General features: G+C 39.6%; 1 protein-coding gene across 1 annotated transcript in view; it reads right to left on the bottom strand.

The window, feature by feature from the left end:
• Nucleotides 1–20,769, bottom strand: part of TBX18 (T-box transcription factor 18) — a 28,248-nt gene extending 7,479 nt beyond the window's left edge. Inside the window, exons 1-6 of the mRNA XM_056109926.1 lie at nucleotides 20,501–20,769; nucleotides 19,143–19,344; nucleotides 16,803–16,904; nucleotides 13,440–13,611; nucleotides 4,936–5,103; nucleotides 2,254–2,318 (exon numbers count right to left, since the gene is read on the bottom strand). Of these exons, the coding sequence (XP_055965901.1) occupies nucleotides 2,254–2,318; nucleotides 4,936–5,103; nucleotides 13,440–13,611; nucleotides 16,803–16,904; nucleotides 19,143–19,344; nucleotides 20,501–20,765 (974 nt within the window). The 5' untranslated portion in view covers nucleotides 20,766–20,769. The remainder of the gene's footprint in view (nucleotides 1–2,253; nucleotides 2,319–4,935; nucleotides 5,104–13,439; nucleotides 13,612–16,802; nucleotides 16,905–19,142; nucleotides 19,345–20,500) is intronic.
• Nucleotides 20,770–20,983: the final 214 nt, after the last annotated feature.

The following is a 20,983-nucleotide window of genomic DNA, read 5'->3' as shown; positions in this document are numbered from 1 at the left end:
TCAAAATACATTTTCACAATATATTAATTGCTCCAAAATTGAATGGACAAGGTATGGGACGTGTGATACTCCAATATCAAGGGCTGGGGACCTCTGCTAGAACAGTCCTCCATGATGGCTTGCCCGCAATGCCTGGCTCTATGGCTCTAAGTCTTAGTGCTACTCTCTGCTTCAGAGATGTTTGGTACATGCCTTCCCTGCTTGGAAAAAAAAAGGAAAGAACTGAAAGAAATGTGAGGTGAATACTAGCCTGCAACAACCAAAACTGCAAAAATATTCCATCAAAGTATTTGCCAAAGTAGACAAGATGTCATTCCCAAAATTCTCCTTCACCCCCTTGATCAGGGATCATATCAGTTAATACATTATTTAATTTTCAGAAATCTCTCTAGAAAGCAATGTTAACCAGAAGCAAACACAATGAAGTTCAAACAATGCTTTTCTGTACACTGAAACAAACAACTAGAATGACACAGATTAGTTTCAGAACATCAGACAACAGAGATTCAGAATATCTTGAATTTCCCTACAGAGTGAGGGATATCAGAGAAAATTCAGGTTATTATTAGTAGCACAGATCACACATGTACTAAATTAAAGGCTATTCTGCTATCGCAACATATTAGTTGCACTGTATAGAATATAACAATGCTATACCAAGATAAAATCAATTGTTTTCAAGCACTTACTTGGGTACAACCTGATAAAGGTCTATGTCTACCTTGCCCAATTAGCTGAAAACACGAAATATCATCTGATTGTTTTCACTCTAAAAATTCTTAATAAATTGTTCCTGGGTTGGGAGCATATACTGTTGGTAAAGTGCTTGCCTTGCCTGCAGCTGACCTGGGTTTGATATGCAGCACCAAATGTTGCCCCCTGAGACATGAGCATAGAGCTAGGAGTAAGCCCTGAGTACACATCCAGGTGTGGCACGTAAACAACAAAATGACAATAATAAAATAGTTTCAAAAATAATTGGCAATTTTAATTTCATGTCAATACAGCCTATATCAAGTTTTCAAGAATCTTTGAAAAACATCTCAATAGCAATTGCTTAAATGCTTCTTTTGAAAAAAACAGACATGACCTTAATTTTTTTTTTTGATTTTTGGGTCAAACCCAGCAAATGCTCAGGGGTTTCTCCTGGCTCTGCACTCAGGAATTGCTCCTGGCGGTGCTTGGGGGACCATAATGGGATGCTGGGAATCGAACCTGTATCAGCCATGTTGGCCGCGTGCAAAGCAAACGCCCTACCCTCTGTGCTATCACTCCAGCTACCCCAAAACAGACATGACCTTAAAATATTTAAACTAGAAAGTCCTAAGAAGGCATTTCTGAAGCATTAAGTCTATGATAACTCTGTTACTACCAACAGTTATTTTAGAAAACATTACTCTTCTGGGTGGGATGGCACTGGAACTTGGGGCAGTGACAATTACACACACCACAGATGTAGAAAGCTAGACCTATGAAATTATATAACTATTGAAATGCCGATGATAACGTCAATGAAAAATAATATAAAAATAAAGAAAATGTTGTTCAAAACTGTTTTAAAATAAACATATTAATAACCTCAAAAACTCAGCCCACCAACCACTGCGTAATCTGTTTTTTGAAGGCAGATGGATAGTTCTCCCACTTATTGTAGCTCTCCCACTTAGAACAAATATCATAGAGCACAAAACAGAAAAATTAAACAAGTATGTGGCTTTCAGCAGACCTAAGACAAATTTGGAAACCAAGGAGCATTATCTCTCTTGGCAATGGGTCATAGTTTTATGTTCTGGCTAGAAGACTGAGAAAAAAAGATACCTTTCCTATTCCAAAGGCAGAATCAACAGACAGTTGTGTTCTCATAAAGCAAATTCAAACCCCAAAATAGGAAAGATAGAGACTAGGGATTTTGAAGCTTTTGGACTCTAAAGATAGGTTTCTTTAAGGTGTTTTCTGAAGGACTGTGAACTGCATTTCCTCATGACTTCCATTTCCCACACCCACAATGAAACTGCATCTTAGAAATAGGAAGGCCACATTGGGATATTCCAGCAAGTTACCTCCATAGCCCAAAAGTATTACCAAATTTATATAGCCATTTTTGTTTTCTTTAGTACTAACAAATTTAAATTCTTATCAGAAATTATTTCAACACCATGTCAGCAAATTTAACTGCTTAGATAGAACAAAATTCACAATTAAAAGAAATCAAGTATATTTAACACAGCAAGAATGTTCTCCCTGAAGACTTACCTGTTACGGCCAGAGTCTCGGAAGCCTTTGGCAAATGGATTCCTATCAATCTTCAGGCGAGTAATCTGGATAAAATCAAAATCTCACATCAAATCATGTGTAACTGCTAAATAAAGAGGGTTTTCAAAAATGTGAATTTGATTTTTTAGAGACTGAAGTAATCCCAGAACAGACAGCCAGGACACAACACCTGAGCTTTGCAACATGTGGCCCCAAGTCCCCCAAAATACTAATTTTAGAAAGTATACAGAATTAAATAACGGATCCTTCTTCAAAAATCAGTATTTCATAATTATTTATATCATCACTTTATTACTAATACCACCCCAAGACTTTGTTATGCTTTTATTCATATAACCTCGTTTAACCATCTTAACAATTTAAATGTCGCTATAAACTTATTTTATGTTTTTCTTTTAGGATAAGGCTTAAATTTCCTACAATCATGAAGCTATTAAGGGATGTAGCCAGGCTAGAACCTTAATCTTCAGAGCCAGTGCTTGCTAATTACAAGCTGCTTGCCAATTTTTCACAAGATACTGAAAATAGTGGTGGGAAAGTTAGAGACATGAGCAGAATTCGATTGTATCATTACCAGTTTCCCTTCCTCTGATATTCCATTGCCTAAACTGATAATATTTGCTCATTGATATTATTCACCATTAGAAGAGCAAAAACTCCCAATGCATTTCATTGCTGGGAGAAAATTCACATATATTTAACACAATTACGTAACATAGTTATTTGTGCAGGAGAAAAGAGGGGGCAAATGGGAGGGAGAGGAGAGGGAAAACGAGAGGAGTGGCAAAGGAGGAGAAGGGAGAGAAAGAAGAGACAGGAAGAAAGGGAAGCAGACAATGAAAGAGTGAGGTTCATTAAAAGAGGTAAATACCCCTACTCTTTTCCCTCGTGCATTACTTTTCACTGAATTAATTGCATGCACCTATATTTTTAAACACTTTCATTTCTCCAGTGCCTGTAAAGGTTTATTTCATGGTCCTTTCTAAAAGCTAGTAAGGCATGTGAGAGGACAGGGTGACTTCAGCTGCAGGGCTTGTGTCTCTGGGACGATAAAAAAGGAACCAGCCTGTCAGCACTCCAGAAAAAAGCACCCAAGCACAAAAGTGTGTAGGTCTACAACTGTACCTCATGGTCTCTCACTATTAAAAAATAAATTAATTAATTAATTACTAAAAAAAAGAAAAAAGCAGGGATCGTGATCCAAATCACCTATAAGCTCTAAAACAGAAACCACAACTGAAATTTTATAAAGTCTTAAACTTGAGGGCCAGAGCATGAGAACAGTGGCTAGGGCATCTGCCTTGTGCAACCCATCCAGGTTTGATCCCCGGCATCCATAGGGTTCCCTGGAGCCTGCCAGGAGGAATTCCTGAGTGCAGAGCCAGGAGTGATCCCTGAGCACCTCTGGGTGTGGCCCCCCAAACAAACAAAATAATAATAATAAAGTCATAAAATTTTAACTGAGATGTATACAAAATGTAAAGGGAACTAAAGACCTAAAATAATTCTGCTGACCAATAAAATAATTTTTTTTATCTAAGATAATGTTAGGTTACATAACTGCATCTGTTTTAGGATTATGATTTCACAGCTCCTCAGAGTGTATGTTACGATCAATATCACCAAAGGACAATTATGGCCACTGAAAGTACAAATTTTTTTATTTGAAATTAAATTTCTACTCTATAATTTAACTAAAAATTAAAAATCAGAGACGTATCAGTCATTTCAGCCTATTTCTTATGAAAATTAGCTGAAATCATAGAAATTAATTATTTGCTTCTGAATTAATTCTCTGCTTAATTGACAAAATCTCGTAGACTAAAATTGGGAGTAAATTAACAATAATAAATCTATTAAACAAAAATGAAAGACACAACTTTATCCATATAGAAGAGACATTTTTCACTTCTTATACTATTTCTATTCTTTTTTTTTACCAAAACAAAAAGAGTTTTCATTAAAAGAAAATTACTCAAAGATGTGGAAGAAGAGAAAGAGAGGAATCCATGTTCAAGAGAGAACATGGGCTTCTCCAAAGTGGGGAAAAAGCAGAGAAGAAAAATACCTGTTCAAGAGAGAATATAGGTTGGAAAAAGCAAGCAACCCCAATTTCTCCTTTTATGAAAGTATTACTCCAAAACTGCTGATCTCTCGTGGTATATCCATGTGCATCATAATATATCACAATTAAAGTATATCATCAAAGAAATGTTTCTTTTCAATGTAGAGCAAAATTATGGCATTCTGAAATATTTCTCATGATACCCCATCTGTAATTTAAAAACAAAGCCAGCTGCCAAATCCCATGCTCTGTGAAGCAATTCACTTTTCATATTCTAAATGTCCGAGGAAACAGACTTGATTTCTAATTTTGATCATAACTCAACTTTTTGGAATAGAAAATAAACCTATATTGTCAGCTGAGAGATAATTCTTGTGTAAATCCTTCCTAGAATAGCCCTATTGGCAACTCACTGATCAAGAATTGTTATTAATGTGTGTATATATCTCTATATACACATATACATATATACACACCCTAGAAATCATGTCTGGTTTTATGATAAATATTTAGGTACCATGTAAAGGTTATCGGGTTTTCTATTTTTGCCTGAGAACTCTAGAAAAATACCAATTCTGAAAACAGTTTCTGCCTACCTGTTGATTCTGATAAGCTGTAACAGTCGTGAACACAGTTTCTGGAAAGGAAAATGCTTTCACTCCCTCCCCAGAGGGAACAGGTTTAATAGGAGAAAGATCATCCCCACAGTCTTTGCGGATGACGTGAACTCGAGGTTGGTATTTGTGCATAGAATGAAGAATAATCTAGGTAAAGAGAAATAAAACAAAAATATCAGAAATATCTCCTCTGTCCAATCTCAACAATATAACTAAATATTTAATGTGTAGAAGAAGTTCTAATTTGGAAATGAACATTTCCAAGACTGTGTGTTAATTTAATAAAATATGTAAAGATTGGAGAAGAAAGGTTAGTCAGTTAATTTTCAAATATACTTGCAATACAAAAGAAAAATCATTACTTTGGTGAGATGCTATGTACAACCATAAAAACTTTTTTATACCCAGAGGGTATAGAGGCTAAGGTGTTTTCTTAGTACTCAGTGAACCCCAGTTCAATCCCCACCACCACATGGTCACTTATGCACCATCAGGGAACACCTCCAAGCACAGAACCGGGGATAGTCCTGGATATGGCCCCCAAATTATTAAAATTATAAAGATTTAATATCAAATGTTTGTGCTGAAAATGAAACAACAAATTCATGGGCATTTTATTTAAAATTTTTCATTTCATTTCATCATCCTGTTATTCGTCGATTGCCTCGAGCAGGCCCCAGTAACGTCTCTTTCATCCTGGCCCTGAGATTATATTCAAGGCTCTTTAGGAGAATGAGACCCATCATTGTTACTGGTATTTGGCATATTTGGTACGCCATGGGGAGTTTGCCAGACTCTGCCCTGTGGGCAGGCTATATTCAATAGCCTGCAAGTTTGTCCAAAGTAGGAATGAGATAATAAGATGTCATAAAAAGATGTCCTGATAAGATGCCGCGCGGTCGCAAATGCGGCCGCGCGGTTCCCAGAACTGGATTTTATAGTCTCTGAGTCTTGGCCATTGATGGGATTACATGGCGCCAGGGGGTCAGGTGGTGGGTGTGACCCCCGTCTACTGGAGTTTGGAGGATCTGGGTGGAGGATCTGAGTTAAATAGAGCCAGTAAAATTAAGAATGAAATTGAAATTAATAAAGTCCACCAAATTCCATCATCAAAAAGCATTTCTTCACCAAGTTTTTTTTTTTGTCTACACAGCTTTTTCCTATTGGTAACTGCTGCAAGTCTACTGGAGGGCAAAAGGAATTTACAGGGTTGCCTAGCCATAGTTTCTCAAAATCTAGTTTGTTGGGAGAGCCCCATGTCCATGCCTTCATCCTGCGTTTCTATAACACAGATTCCCAGAAAAAAGAAAGCTGACACTCTCATACTTTACAACTGGCATCTGAAAATATGGTTCAACTATCTCCTACCCACTTCTAAGACTTTATCCTCAGGAAATATTCCAATTCCAGAAAAGTGTTTCATGTACAAAGATGTGCCTCGCACAATTTATAAGAGTGGAAAATCTATAAATCATTTAAATGAGTTGACTGGTTAAGTAAGTGAAAATTCACACAATGGAATACAGTATTATGCAGCCATTACTAATGCTGTTTAGGACATGTCTAACGACATAATGAAATGCTGCTTTTTAAATATTCAACCATAAAAATGATGTTTATAAACTTGTCACAACTACATAAAAATAGATGTAAAAAGAATCTATGCAAAGAGATATAGAGAGGACCAATAAAAAGGCTCATCCCTGGATGATGATTGGTCAAAGAATTGAACATATTTAATATATTTTTATTACTTTAATATATTTTTAACGTTCTATGTCTTCACATCTGAGGGAGTAAAGAGCTAGATTTTAAACTGGGATTTTCTATGTCTTGCCGGGATTCACATTCACATTTTATTAGCGAGTTAACAAACCTATATCTTACCTCAGCTTCAAGATTTGAATTCTGATTTGGAGATATTGGAAGTTTGGAAAGAAAAATTTTTATGTAAAAGTAACAGGAAAACACAAAGATGGCGATCTTCCTGATTTTCAAAGGACTATGTTCAGTATAGAAACTCAAATAATTATAGAAGATTTACAGAATAAATCTCTCTCTCTCTGCTAATATATCTTTTCTCTTTTATATCTCCAATTAATACAGGTATTTCCATGGGACAGTTCCATAGTCCCATTCTATACACAAAATGGTTTTCTCATGTTCAGATAAATACATATTTTCCAATACTAAAGGCACTAAATTTGCACCAAAAGAAGCATAGTTTTATTTTTGCTTTTGATGGGTCCAAAATGTCTGCAGTTCAACATGCATTGCTCCTGCTATATCTACTCTTACAATGTAAGTTCAACAGGGAAACTGCTTTCTAAATTTGGAAATTTTCTAGATCAGTAGTTTTGTTTTTTTGTTTTGTTTTTGCTTTTTTGGGTCACACCCGGCGATGCTCAGGGGTTACTCCTGGCTCATGCACTCAGGAGTTACTGCTGGCGATGCTCGGGGGACCATATGGGATGCTGGGAATCGAACCTGGGTTGGCCATGTTGTCTGTGTGCAAGGCAAACGCCCTACTCGCTATGCAATCACTCTAGCCCCCTAGATCAGTAGTTTTTGACCCTTAGACATCTGAAGACCAGAACAAATCTAAGCACCTGTGGTGAAAACTAGTGTTTAGACAGCTTACATGCTTGAGTTGGAACAATAGAGCACAGGACAAAGAAAAACAGATTTTAAAAAAACAAAACAAAACAAAAACCTGATTCCCTGCATTTTCTGTGATAACATATAACGACTAAACAGGAGGCCATTGAAGTAACATCAGTTTGATCAGTTTGTAACCTCCATAGTAAGGTGACCTTGATTTTGTTTAAGGTGACACAGTGTAAACAATCCTTACAGGTGCCGGTGTCTACTCACATACACAGAAACACATTAGTTCATCTGATGACTCACAATTCTCTGATTTCAATATTTCCCATAAGAAAGTCAAGCCTCGGGAGCTGAGTAGATTTGCCCGTGATTATTAACAAGATCATATACCTCTAAGCTCTTGTATGTTCCTTCTCTCACAGATATCAGCCATCTCCCTCGGATAATTTGATTTCCTATCTGATTCACAAGAATAAAATGGGGGATCACTAAGCTCTCAGGAGCTGAGAGAACATACCTTCCCACCTGGGTTTTGGTTGTGACTGCCTTTCTTCCAAAGTATCCTAGCGCTATGAGTCAGAGTCTACCAAGGTTTTACACACCCCCTGCACGGCAGAGCCTGGCAAGCTCCCCGTGGCGTATTCGATATGCCACACACAGTAACAACAAATTCTCCAATGGAGACGTTACTGGGCCCGCTCGAGCAAATCGATGATCAACGGGAGGGCCTTTACTTTACTTTTTAAAAATGTTTCTAATTCTTTAGATCAATGCTGATCAAAATCTTTGCCTTTAGCAGAAAACTCTGGATAACAAGGGAACATGTACTTTGAAGGAAATGTCCTACTCAAGTATAGTACATGACTGCGTTGTACAAAACCCAAACCAAATCTGGCCACAGATTCCCCAAGGAGCACTGGAGCACTGGAGCACTGTCCTCCCTTCACTGATTTGCTTGAGCGGGCACAAGTAACATCTCACAACAAATTGTGAGACTTGTTGTTACTGTTTTTTGGCATATTGAATACGTCACGGGGAACTTGCCAGGCTTTGCCGTGTGGGCAAGATACTCTCGGTTGGAAGAATTATTATTGGAGAGAGGTGGAGGAATTGAATCCAGGTCGGCCACGTCGGCAAGGCGCAAGGCAAATGTCTTACTCACTGTGCTATCGCTCCAGCCCACCCCAAGGAGCGGGGGGGAAAACCCACAATTCCTTTCGATATCTTTACCAATATTGTTTCCTAGTATCACTGGTATTTGAAAAACTGAAAGTCGTTTTGGAGAAAATATATGGCACAAGTATTTATGTAGCATGCTGTGCTGTGTTGTGATCATAGCCTCTTGAATATCTGACTTCCACAATCATTCTGTGTTAATAACAGTCTTCAGCATGGGTCTGGAGAGTAAGTACAGCAGGGAAGACACTTGCCTTGCTTGCCGCCAATCCCAGTTCTGTCTCAGGCACTGCATATGGTCCTTAAGGACCCCACTGAGACTGACTCTTGGGCCCAGAGGTAGGAGTAAGCTCTGAACACAGCTGGATATGACTTCAGAACCAAAGCCAAAACAACAAAAGTTCCGGTTCCACCAAGAATTTTCACATTTTTTTGAACATTTATTAGCTTTAGCATAATAAATTGAAAACTTAGAGTACAAAAAAGATTACAGAACAATTTAGAATACAACCACTCTGATTTGACATCTTGCTAAGTTGGAGACCAGTACTACATCCTTTAGAACTGAGAGGACCCTCAATCAACCAAATGAGGGCATAGAGTGAGCTTCTTCTGCATTAAAAATGAACTGTTGGGTCACAAAGTCTTTCCATAATGGTACTACTCTCTTTTTAGACCCAGAGTCACAAGAGAAATGCAGCTTCACCACTGATCCAGGCTAATTTGGCTAATTTGGGGACACTGAATATAAATAAACACAATATACATTTTCATGAAGTTTTCTTCCTCTTTCCTACTGGAACACTAGGCATCTATATGTCTCTGAGTTGATACCACACTTATCTGGTTTTTTTTTTCTCTCCATCTAGGCAAAAATAGCATCAAAGGCTTTTTACCAATGCTTTTTATCTTTTACTACAGTCTACAAAGTTTTCAAAAACATGCCTTTTTAATAATGAAAAAAAAAAACATTTGGGGACTGGAGTGATAGCACAGCAGATAGGGCGTTTGCCTTGCACATGGCCGACCCGGGTTCAATTCCCAGAATCCTATATGGTCCCCTGAGCACCACCAGGAGTGATTCCTGAGTGCATGAGCCAGGAGTAACCCCTGTGCACCGCCAGATGTGACCTCCCCCCAAAAAGAAAAAGAACATTTTCCTTCAACAGTCTCCCCTAGTATTAAATTCTATATGTATCTACATTTACCATTTTCAAAGATAATTTCCTTGCTTCCAAAATATACAAATACATCTTCCTCTCCTATCTTCCCCTATGCATTAATTACCTTCCTTTACTTAAGTCGTGCGATAGCACAGCGGGTAGGGCGTTCGCCTTACAAGCGGCCAACATGGCCAACCGAGTTCAATTCCTCCGCCCCTCTCGGAGAGCCCAGCAAGCTACCGAGAGTATCCGATATGCCAGACACAGTAACAACAAAGTCTCCAATGGAGACGTTACTGGGCCCGCTCGAGCAAATCGATGATCAACGGGAGGGCCTTTACTTTGGCTGGAGCGATAGCACAGCGGGTAGGGCGTTCGCCTTACAAGCGGCCAACATGGCCGACCCGAGTTCGATTCCTCCGCCCCTCTCGGAGAGCCCGGCAAGCTACCGAGAGTATTCGATATGCCAGACACAGTAACAACAAAGTCTCCAATGGAGACGTTACTGGGCCCGCTCGAGCAAATCGACGATCAACGGGAGGGCCTTTACCTTTACCTTTTACCTGCTATAACTCTAAAAGAAGTATTTTAATAGTAGATGGCATACTTCCCTATATTTTATCAGCTTTCTTTTAATGTTTCTATTTTCCGAATAGTGAAATAATTAATGAGATTTAAGAAAAAAATATTTAATTTGATATCTCTTTTTTTGTGGCCTAGTTTGTTGTTGCTTTTAGATCCCAGGGCTTAACTGTACTCAGTTAAGCTCTGTACTCAGGGATCACTCTTAGCTGTGTTAGGAGATTACATGTGGTGCCTGAGATCAACCTTGAATCAGTTTGCAAGTATACTAACCCCTGTTCTATATCTCTGGGTCCTCCTTTGAGTTTTAACCAAATGGCAAATTGCTAATTAATTGTATGTGTCAAATAGGCTTCACCTAGACGTTTGGTAAAATTTTATTTGTGTAGATGTTGTTGTGGTATTTTTCAGATAGTATTAACATTAAAAGTAGACTCTGAGATTCTGAGACTATGGCCATAGTTCAGAAATAGCATGTTCCACAAGTTTGAGGGCCTAAGTTCTATCATTGGCACAATACGCAGATATGCAGATGGACAGATAAAGCAGTGGACCCTGAACAAAGCAGATTCTCTCCATAATTTTGATCGACCTTATCCAATCAGCAGAAAGCCTCATAAGAAAGACGTAGGACCCATGAGGAATTGAATACAGCCTCTACTATAGAGCCTCCAGGCTTGAACTGCCAACATCTGCCCCAGACTAGATCTTTAATCTCACCCTGCCTGGATTTCAAAGCTGCCAGGCCCACAATTATCGGAGACAATTCCTTACAAACAAATTTCCCCCTCTCCATTGATTTATACACATTCTATTATTTGTTCCTCTGTAAAACACGGATTAAATTTTAGAGAAATTACGTTATAATAACACAAACTACTAGATGTCTAAAATTGAATATGCCAATATTTTATATATAAAACCCACAATCTGAATTAGATTAGAATTATAAAATGATCAGACTCATTTAAGTATTAAAAAGTGTTTGGACTTCATTACAGGACAGTGTAGTTTCAGACACAATTATCTACGTTTATTTGGAGGTTCGGGGTTTGGGGCTACATCAGGTAGAGCTCAGTATTTCCTCCTACTCAGTGTTCAGGGACCACTCCTTTCAATGCTCTGAGGACCATTTGCAGTCCCAGGGATTGAATGAGTATTGCACGCAAGGCAAACACCTTACCCACTGTAATATCTTTCTTGCTCCATATCATCAAAGGATATTATATCTAACTTTAGAACTCATAAAGATGGAATATAGTTAAGGCTATGAAGAAATTTAATATCTATTGGAATTAGTCTAAAATTTTCAACTAAAAGAAAAAAAAAAGAAACAACCCATAATGTACAAGGTGAGGATAACTCAGTCAACTCACTCAACAAAGCAGAACCAAAAGTATTTCACTGCAGTCAAATGAAAACTACCAGTTACAACTTGATTGTAAATGGGAAATTTCAAAAAAGGAAAGTAATATATTAACATATGGAGCATGAAGTTGGTTTCAGAAATCATATCTATTAGCTACTTTTCTGATATTGTTTTAAGTAATAAAGGACAACAAGAAAACAAAAGTGTTAGCAGTATGAGTGAGATCTTTCTTGATATTTCTTAAAAATCTAGATACTGGATCTGTACCACAACAAAATATGTACTTGAATAATTATACAGTCAATTGCTTAAGATATTGTGTAGCAACTTGGCTGATCATATTATCACAATCATGATTTTATAACAGTTTGCATTAAATTTTTTTTTTTTTTTGCTTTTTGGGCCACAACCAGCAATGCACAGGGATTACTCCTGGCTCTGTGCTCAGGAATCACCCCTGGCAGTGCTCAGGGGACCATATGGGATGCTGGGAATCGAACCCTAGTCGGCCGTGTGTAAGGCAAACACCCTACCCGCTGTGCTATTGCTCCAGCCCCATTGCATTAAAATTTTTCCACAATATTCTCTAAGTCTATCACCCCTTTCAGAAATGAAGTAGTTGGTATTCCTTCAATCTGTGATACACTCTTCAAAAGGCATTTCAAGTGCCAGAACAATAATACAGCAGATAAGGAGTTTGCCTGTAGGGATTTTCCTTGCATGAGGCCCACCCAGTTCTATTTCCAAGCACCACATATGGTCCCTCAAGCCTCACCAGGAGTGATTCCTGAGCACTGAACCAGAAGTAAGACCTGAGCACTGTGGGTATGCCCTAAAAAACAAAAACAAATGAACAAAAGTAATTTCTATCCTGTCCTCAAATAAAACTATCTCAAGCAAGAGAAACCTAGCAAGATATTATAGCTTCGAACGGAAATCAGCATGTGTCCATATTCTTTCTCTATTAAAATAATAATATAAAAATCTGGTCTAGGAATAATACTGCATAAAATGAGTAGATGTTAAAAATGACTATATTACTAGAATGACTTACTTGGACTTGTATATCGTATTTCAGCATTTTAAGACTAAAGGAATTATTACTGTAACAGATTTGGCACATTAAATGTCATTACTAAACAATTAGGAACTTTCAGATGAAAAATACAAACAGCTTAGTCACGACCATTACTGAGAACCAGTGAACCTCAGTGGGAAAAGAGCTGGATGCAGGCAAGACACAATAAACCACAATTAGTTAACCCAATGCCCAAGAATTCATAGTCAAAAAAAGCAATAGCTATGCTTCATGGGATTTCAAACAAATGTCTTGGCGAAAAATGACTGTCTTAGGTTCCTTTATTTAAGAACAATTGTAGTTATCTCGTTTCAACCTTCTAAAAGCTTCACAGGAGAGTGGGGCCACTGGCATCACCTCGAATGCAAAGAGAACCTTGGTTTCACGTTTATGCACATGTTCATCAGTCAGTAAAGACATATTATGACCTTAAAAAAAGATCTTCAGCCAGGCACAGATGACCCTGCTGTGCTATTCAAGCAGTGCCTTGGGTTGACCGTCTACTCACATGGCCTTGATCATCCAGTTCGTTGTTGGTGAGCTTCAGTTTGTCAAAGCTGATCACTTGTCTCATCCAAGTCTCTCCGGAGGCAGGTGAGTCTGGATGAATGTACACCCGGGGGGGTACCGGGGAATCAGCATTTCCTGCCACCATCCATTTAGAACTATGGTACACGTACCTAGTAGACAAGAATAAGGCTCAGTGTGTTGACTATTGCGTAATCTTGAAGCAGAGCAAAAATCAGATAAAATCTTTATTCCCTGTTTCGATTCTAAAAACAATTTTTTTCTTTACCTCTAGTGCATATTAAATAAAGTTTCACAAACTTTTCAAAAACTCTGAGACAACAATGACCTGTGACACAAAATAAGCAATAAGTAGAGGGCTTAGCAAAACATACGTACACTATCACTACCACAAACACCAGTATTCCCGTTCTCACAAATTTCTTTTGTTCATGCTATACATCTGCATGACTTCGGATATTTTCCTTCTTTCGTCTGGATATTCAACTGATATGAAGAAACTATTAAGTTGTCAACCTCACCTTTAAGTAATTCTCAATTATGGATATTTGAGAAGAAAATTATACAGTATCCCAATTCCTCTAAGATTGCCCCCCAGTTTTGCCTTATGCGCAATAGAGGTTTCAGAAGTTCCAGCTTTTATTTTTATACAAGAAAAGGCTTTTATCACTAATCACTTAGGATTATTTTTCTATTACATTCTAAATTGAGGCAAATTTAGTTTAACTCGATAATTTTGTGTAATTATAAAACAGTGCTCTTTAGTCACAATATTGCTCATTTGCATTTGTAAGAAAATTATTACATTTTAAAATACTACAAAATTTAAATATTTATTTTATCGCTAATTAAAAAATTTCAAACTTTGCGGGCTGGAGAGATAGCACAGAGAGTAGGGCATTTGCCTTGCACGCGGCCGACCGGGGTTTGATTCCCAGCATCCCATGTGGTCCCCTGAGCACCGCCAGGAGTAACTCCTGAGTGCAGAGCCAGGAGTAACCCCTGTGCATCTCCAGGTATGACCCAAAAGGCAAAAAAATAAGAAAATTTCAAACTTTGAAAATGGTTGTATATTTAACATTATTTTCCTGGTATTTTTTTTTTACAACAACCTATTACTGGGCCCGCTCGAGCAAATCGACGATCAACGGGAGGGCAAATAAAAAAAAAAATTCTTTTTCTTTATAAATGTCCAACATACTCCATAAAAAATACTTTTTAATAAAATGTTTCAAGTAATACACAGTCATCACATTTAATCCCATATACAGATTATATCTTATTAATTTAAATTATGATTCAACTTTTAAAACCAGACTATATAAATCACTTAGAAAATATGATAAGACAAAATTATCTTAGCATTTTTCAACCATTTATACTTTTCTACCCCTGTTAACACAAATGTCACACAATTAAAGCAACACTTTGCTACAGTTTCAGTGAATTCTCCCTGAGTGTTATGCAAATTTCTTATAAAAAGACATGAAACATTTTTATTGGACCTTTCTATTTCAATTAAGTCTTGATATTTTATTCTCTTTTGAACTCAATATGGCATCTATTCCTTAATTTCTTTCTTTGTGGGAATACATAATCACAAAATGAGCAATTTTTTATAAACTTCCCTTAATATAGAATATACAATTTAAAAAGATAAGGTCTTAGTTGTCTAAACATTTGTGAATATTAATTTAATAACTTATTATTTTAATTATACTAGCACTCTCTAGTGAGAGAATAAACAAAATACTTTCCAATACTGTCTGAAAAGTTGAAAATATATGCAAATTTTAGAAATGCAGAATAAAAATACATTCTTTATACAGATATAGTTATTACTAAATTATAAGATCAGTAAACTCCACCATAAAATCTTGAAAACATATTCATATTGAAGGGTCTGAATAGCTGAAGAATTTACAAGCACAGAGAGAAAAAATACTATATGTTCTCCATGAAGCACTTAAATATGGACGCTAAAAACAACTTCTGCTTAGGTAGCAATATAAGTGAAAGCAAAGTTATGGTTTATAATTTGGTTTTATAAAATGTGGCATTTAACACTAATACTTGAAATTGCTTTTGTTTTATGTGAGGGTAATAAAATTCCACCAAGTAAAATAATCCTCAAAACATGTAGGAATAGATTGGGGACTGAAATAGATAAACGTAGAAAGGATTAATTTCTAAATTCATTAAGAATTATATTATCTTCCTCAGAACAAGACCCAAATCTAGAAGATGAATTTTAAATCAAGTATAGTTTAAAAATGAATTTCAATGCTATGTATAGCTAATTCATACAGTAGATGTTAGCAAAAGTTCGAGCTAATTAAAATAAGTAATACAACTTATACACAAAAAACTGTCCTTTTGTTACCCATTTTTTAATGTGTACTTGTACTAAAATCTCTATACTGTTGACACCCTAAAAATGCAAATCAAAATACTGCTTAAATTTTTAAAAGTCACAAGTTTATTTCATTCAAAAATTTACTGAATTTTAAGCTGTTTATGAAAATTTTAAAAAGGAAACTTAAACATCAAGGTTCAGCACTTGATTTTTTTCCTTTTAAAACTCTTCAGGAAACTAAAGAGCACTGTCATTAAAAATTGCAGATTTTCTTCTGTGTAGAAGGAAATGAGTAAATATTGCTTTGAAGCTGAAGAATATATATTTTTCTAAATTTACTGGATATCCAGAAGAATATATTATCTTTCAAAATCCAAACACTTATGTGTGCTTATCTTTTAAATTTGTATTAACTACCACCAAAGAACAATAAGGGAACAAATTCACTACCTGTTTAAAGGTATCTACATATCATTTGAATCATGAGATTTTAATTATTTTCTAATTATAAAAATTTAATTTCTCCAATTAAAGGGAATAGCTTGCAAGCAGTTGTTTTTTTAGTTCTAATATAGCAAGATAAAGGACATTTATTTAAAGATCAAAGTATCACAAAGAAAGTGAAACACTTTGTTTCCCATCAAATTTACCTACAAATTTAGCATTTCCTCTCAGAACTCTATAATCAAAATGCAAATCAATATAAAGGACACACTACCTATTGCAACACTCAACTGGACCAAATTTAAAGTCCTTAATACTTAGAGACATTTATGTATCTCTTAAAAGCAAAAATAAATGAAATCCCACATTAATTGTAGATGAGGGCACAAAGTTTGGAGAACTAGAAGGATAAGAAGGGTTGGGTTATGCGCCTGGAAATTCTGTAGGCTTCTGGAAACAAGCACCGTAATCTTTAGAGATCAAACAGATACTATCCTTAAAATCTTATCATTTTCTTTTTCTGTACCCATCTGTTCACTCTACCTGTATCTTTTATTGTCCACTGGCACAATATCCATAGCAACGTAATACTGCTGATGAGGATCTAAGCCTGAGATCTTGACTCTCATTGCTGGAAACATTCGCCTAAGAATAAAGGATGGGAGGAAGAAGGGGGGGGGGGGGGGAGGAAAAAAGGAAGGAAAAAAATTGTTTGTCTCTGCTTGTGCATAAAGGACAAATACCCAAATAAAGCCCCTCTGGAATCTCAATTTTTCATATGAATAAGTTCACAGCACTTGCTTTGGTGGAAGAATCAAAGCACAGCCCATCATATTTTTTTTCTTTTAATGTAATTCGTTCTACCCTGTGGATACATTCTCTGTTTACTAAAATGTCAGTAAAGTTAAAAAAAAAAAAGTGCATTAACAAAGTAATGACACGAAAAAAAAATCCCTTATTTTTAAAGCAGAAATCAATAAATGCATCTATAAGAATACAAATGACAAAATGTTCCAAATGGGAGAAATATAAAATTTGAATTTCTGAAAGTGATAAAATATAATGTGAAATTTTAAAAGGGCTATTAAAAAAACCACAAGGAGCCAATGTGCCATGCCATAACCAAACAATATGTTCTTTATTGAGACAGGACTTCCTGTCTGCAGTGTGGTAAGGTGAAGTGCAAAAGTTTCTCTAAATTTGAAAGGTATAGTAAAACTTCTTTATTAAAAGCAGAAACTAAACACAACGTATATTTACCAATCCACTCTTACTCCATTGTGCCCTGAAAATACGTTCTTGTTCAGCCATGAGTATTTAAAATTTTGCTACCTTTTAAAAAATAAAAGATTATTTTTTTATTTTCTCCTGGCTTCTCAGACATGCTGATGAAAGGAGAAGCTCAAGCAAAGGCACCCATCATTTTAAAAGGGAGCAGTAGCAAAGAACACAACAGCAAATTAATACTTTTGAAACACAACTAAAGCCATTCTTTCACTTTTTAAAAGCACTTCTCTTGAAGATTTATATGAAGAACTCTTCCAGTTATTTTTTTTGCTAACTTGTTCTTATAAATAAGTTTCAGTATTGTTATTCAACAAAAACAGTTTTCTACACCAGTAATATCATAAAAAGCTGTTTCCAAAGAAAGTCCATTATTTCTAACCAGGCATGAAAACAGTTTAATATGTTGCCTGTTTTAGTGTTATTTCAGTGCACCTGTAAGATAAAGAGTAAAGGTCTTTAACTACATCCTTTATAAGACAACTATTGCTTTGTGTTTTTGAAGACTGAATTTGGATCATTAATAAAAGCTCTGTGAAAATGTAGAAGGTAGCATATGGGTTCAATAAAATATGTTTTTGTTATTTCTAATAAGTTTGGATACCTTTTATGCTATCCAGGTTTTTGCCATGTGTACTCCCTGAAAGGGTTGTGTGTGCTTTGTAGAGTTTCTTTTAAGGGGAATATTATTTTAGATTTCACTGCTTTACATAAAATGAACATTTTAACTTGCAAATACTCCGATGCCTATCCCAAGTTAATATGACGTGGATAACAAATCCATGTATTCTACTAACATAGATGTACAAATTTCACACATTCCAAAGCACAAATTTAATTTAACATCTTACACGATTTTAGATTCTTCAGCAAATCTAGGTAAATGTGCTGAATTTTCTTTAGAAATAATTTTCAACCAGAGAACGGTTGATCCACAAACGGGTGGGTTTTTTTGTTGTTGTTGTTGATGTTGTTGTTTTTAAATCAGAGTAACTGATTTTGCAAGGATGAACACTCTAATCAGCAATTCTAGAAAATTTCCATACCTAGTCTAATATCAAAATAGTATAATACATCGCGTTCTCATCTTCCATAAGATCTTCTGACAAAGAACCAACCTGGAAGTTCCAATCAGAAGAAGCAATGCAGTTTCCTGAACTACTTTTGAAAGGGGACAATAGTAGAGCGAGGGGATCGACTCTCCCAGCTATCCATCCAGAAGTAGTAACCAAATAGAGCCAAAATAAATGACTTTAGGACTTTGGTGCCTGGGCAGCCGTCAGTAGTCAGTAGGACCACGAATCTATGAAGTACCCTGAGCGAAGGAAGAATAAGCGAATGCTACCGGTCCGATCCGAGGCGCCAGACGTTCTCCCTCCAGCATCCAAGCAGAGGATGGGCGATGAGGCCGTGGCCTGCAAGGACCGCACTGAGGACTGAGAAGCAAAGCCAGCCTCAATGTTGGCCACGATCGAAGGCCCATCACCGACCGTGGACACACATCCACTGCAGAACCTCCTCCTAACCCACTCCGGGAAAGCGAGGCCAGCACCTGGGGCCACGGGAGAAGGTCTGGGTAGGGGTGCTCTCGCAGGTTACCTGCCCGCCTTGGTGATGATCATCTCCGTGCCAATCTCGTGGAATCGCTTCCAGAGCTCCGCTCCTTGCAGATCCACCCGAGGGGCCGGCGGCGAGGGCAGCGGACTTCCCGGCCGAGCTAGGGCAGGAGCCGGAGACCCCTTCGGGGAGCTTCCAGGGCTCGCCAGTGGGGATGCGCCCTGCGGGAACCCGTCCTCGCAGCCTGCTGGGCAGCAAAGAGCAAAGAGAGGTAACCAGAGCGCGCTCCGAGAGAGGAGTTGGTAGGACTTCGCGGTCCCCGGAGTGCTGCTGGAGAAAGATGGACTTCGCTGGGTAAAGGGTGCAGCTGCTTAACCTGGGTCCTCAAGCTAACCAAAGGCACAGATAAATCCTCTTTCAGGCCGACGAGGTCCGGCCGACTGACTGGGCCACCCAGTGCCGAGCCCGTAGATGAGAACGAGCGCGCCCACGCCACAATCCCGGGCCTCCGCTAAGGCCCCCAGATAAGTTTTACTCCGCTTCTGAGGTCTGGGACAAGTGTACCCAAGGAGCCCAGGACCCGTCCCTAGTACCTATCCCCAGGGACCACCCAGGTGCACCCCACGAGCCCCTAGGGTCATACGCAGAACCCCCTTTACCCCCCAAAAAGTCCTGCTCCGGGACCCGGAGCGCTCTAGCCTCTTAACGGGATCTGAATCCGAGATGCCTGGCTTTGGGTGCAAGCTAGTGTTATCTTCTGGAAAGCATTTCAATTTCTGCTCCCGCCAGACTGCCAGTTGCCTTGGGTCTTGAGCCAAACCACCCAAGGACGAGACGGACGCGACAGACAAGCCTCTCGGTGGCCACGGGCGTTGAAGCCGGCTGGACGACGGGGACAGCTGGGCGAGCCCCGGGAAAACTACGTGTGCAACGACGCGGCCCTCTTTCCTGCTCTTTCTCGGGAGTTTAGATTTCCGGGGTTTAACACGAATACTCAGGGCTTTGGAAAGTTTGGAAAGAAAAAAAAAAGTGCACCCATTGGCTGGAACCCGGCGGGAGGCCGCTGCGGCACGCGCCTTCGCCCAGACCCGCGCGGCCAACTGCGCTTTGGGGCGCGGCTCGGGGGATGGGGCCACCGCAGAGCGCAGGGCCCGGGTGGCGACCGAGTCTGCAAAGGGCCTCCGGGGCGGGGGGCGAGCCGGGCGCGCGGACGCCCAGGATCGCCGCGCGGGGGGGTGGGGGCGGCTGCGGGGCCCGGGGCGCCGGGGGTTTGGGCGCGCGCGGGCGCGCCGAGCGCTTCTGGGGGTTCCGGCGCTCGGAGGCCGGGCGGGCCCGCGAGGGGACGTGGCGCGCGGGGGAAGCACCGGGCCAGGCAGGGGCCGACTCACCCGAGGTCTCGCCCGACCCGCGGCTCGGTTCCAAGTCGGCGGCGCCGCGGGCGGGCCCGGGTGCGGCGGCCGCGTCTCCCTTCCCGGAGCCGCGCTCGCCCGGGCCGCCGCCGCCGCCTCCGTCCTCCGGGGCCGCTCCCGCCTCCGCCGCCCCCAGCCTTCGCCGCTTCTTCTGCAGCTGCTGCTGCTTCTCGGCGCCGATGAGCGCCTCCACCGAGAAGGCGTGCGCCCGGAGGCTCAGCACGCTGCACGGGGAGCCCCTCCGCTTCTCGGCCATCCCCGCCGCCCCGCGCCCGCGCCCCCCAGGCTCATAGACGCCCCGGCCGGCCCCGCGCGCACACGCGCTCGCCGTGCCCAGCCGCGCCGCGCGCCGAGCCGGAGCCGGGACGCGGGCCCGCTCGGGGCCGAGACCTGCTCCCCCGGCCCGCCGCGGGCTCCCGGGGCAGCTCGGGGCTCCCCCGCGCTCGGGCGCGCGTCTGCGGGGCCGGGAACTTC

The sequence above is a fragment of the Sorex fumeus genome, unplaced genomic scaffold (genome assembly GCF_029834395.1).
Source record: "Sorex fumeus unplaced genomic scaffold, SorFum_2.1 ptg000008l, whole genome shotgun sequence".
Classification (NCBI taxonomy): domain Eukaryota; kingdom Metazoa; phylum Chordata; class Mammalia; order Eulipotyphla; family Soricidae; genus Sorex; species Sorex fumeus.
Note: the sequence above shows the minus strand (reverse complement) of the source record. Positions and strands in the feature narration are given on the sequence as shown.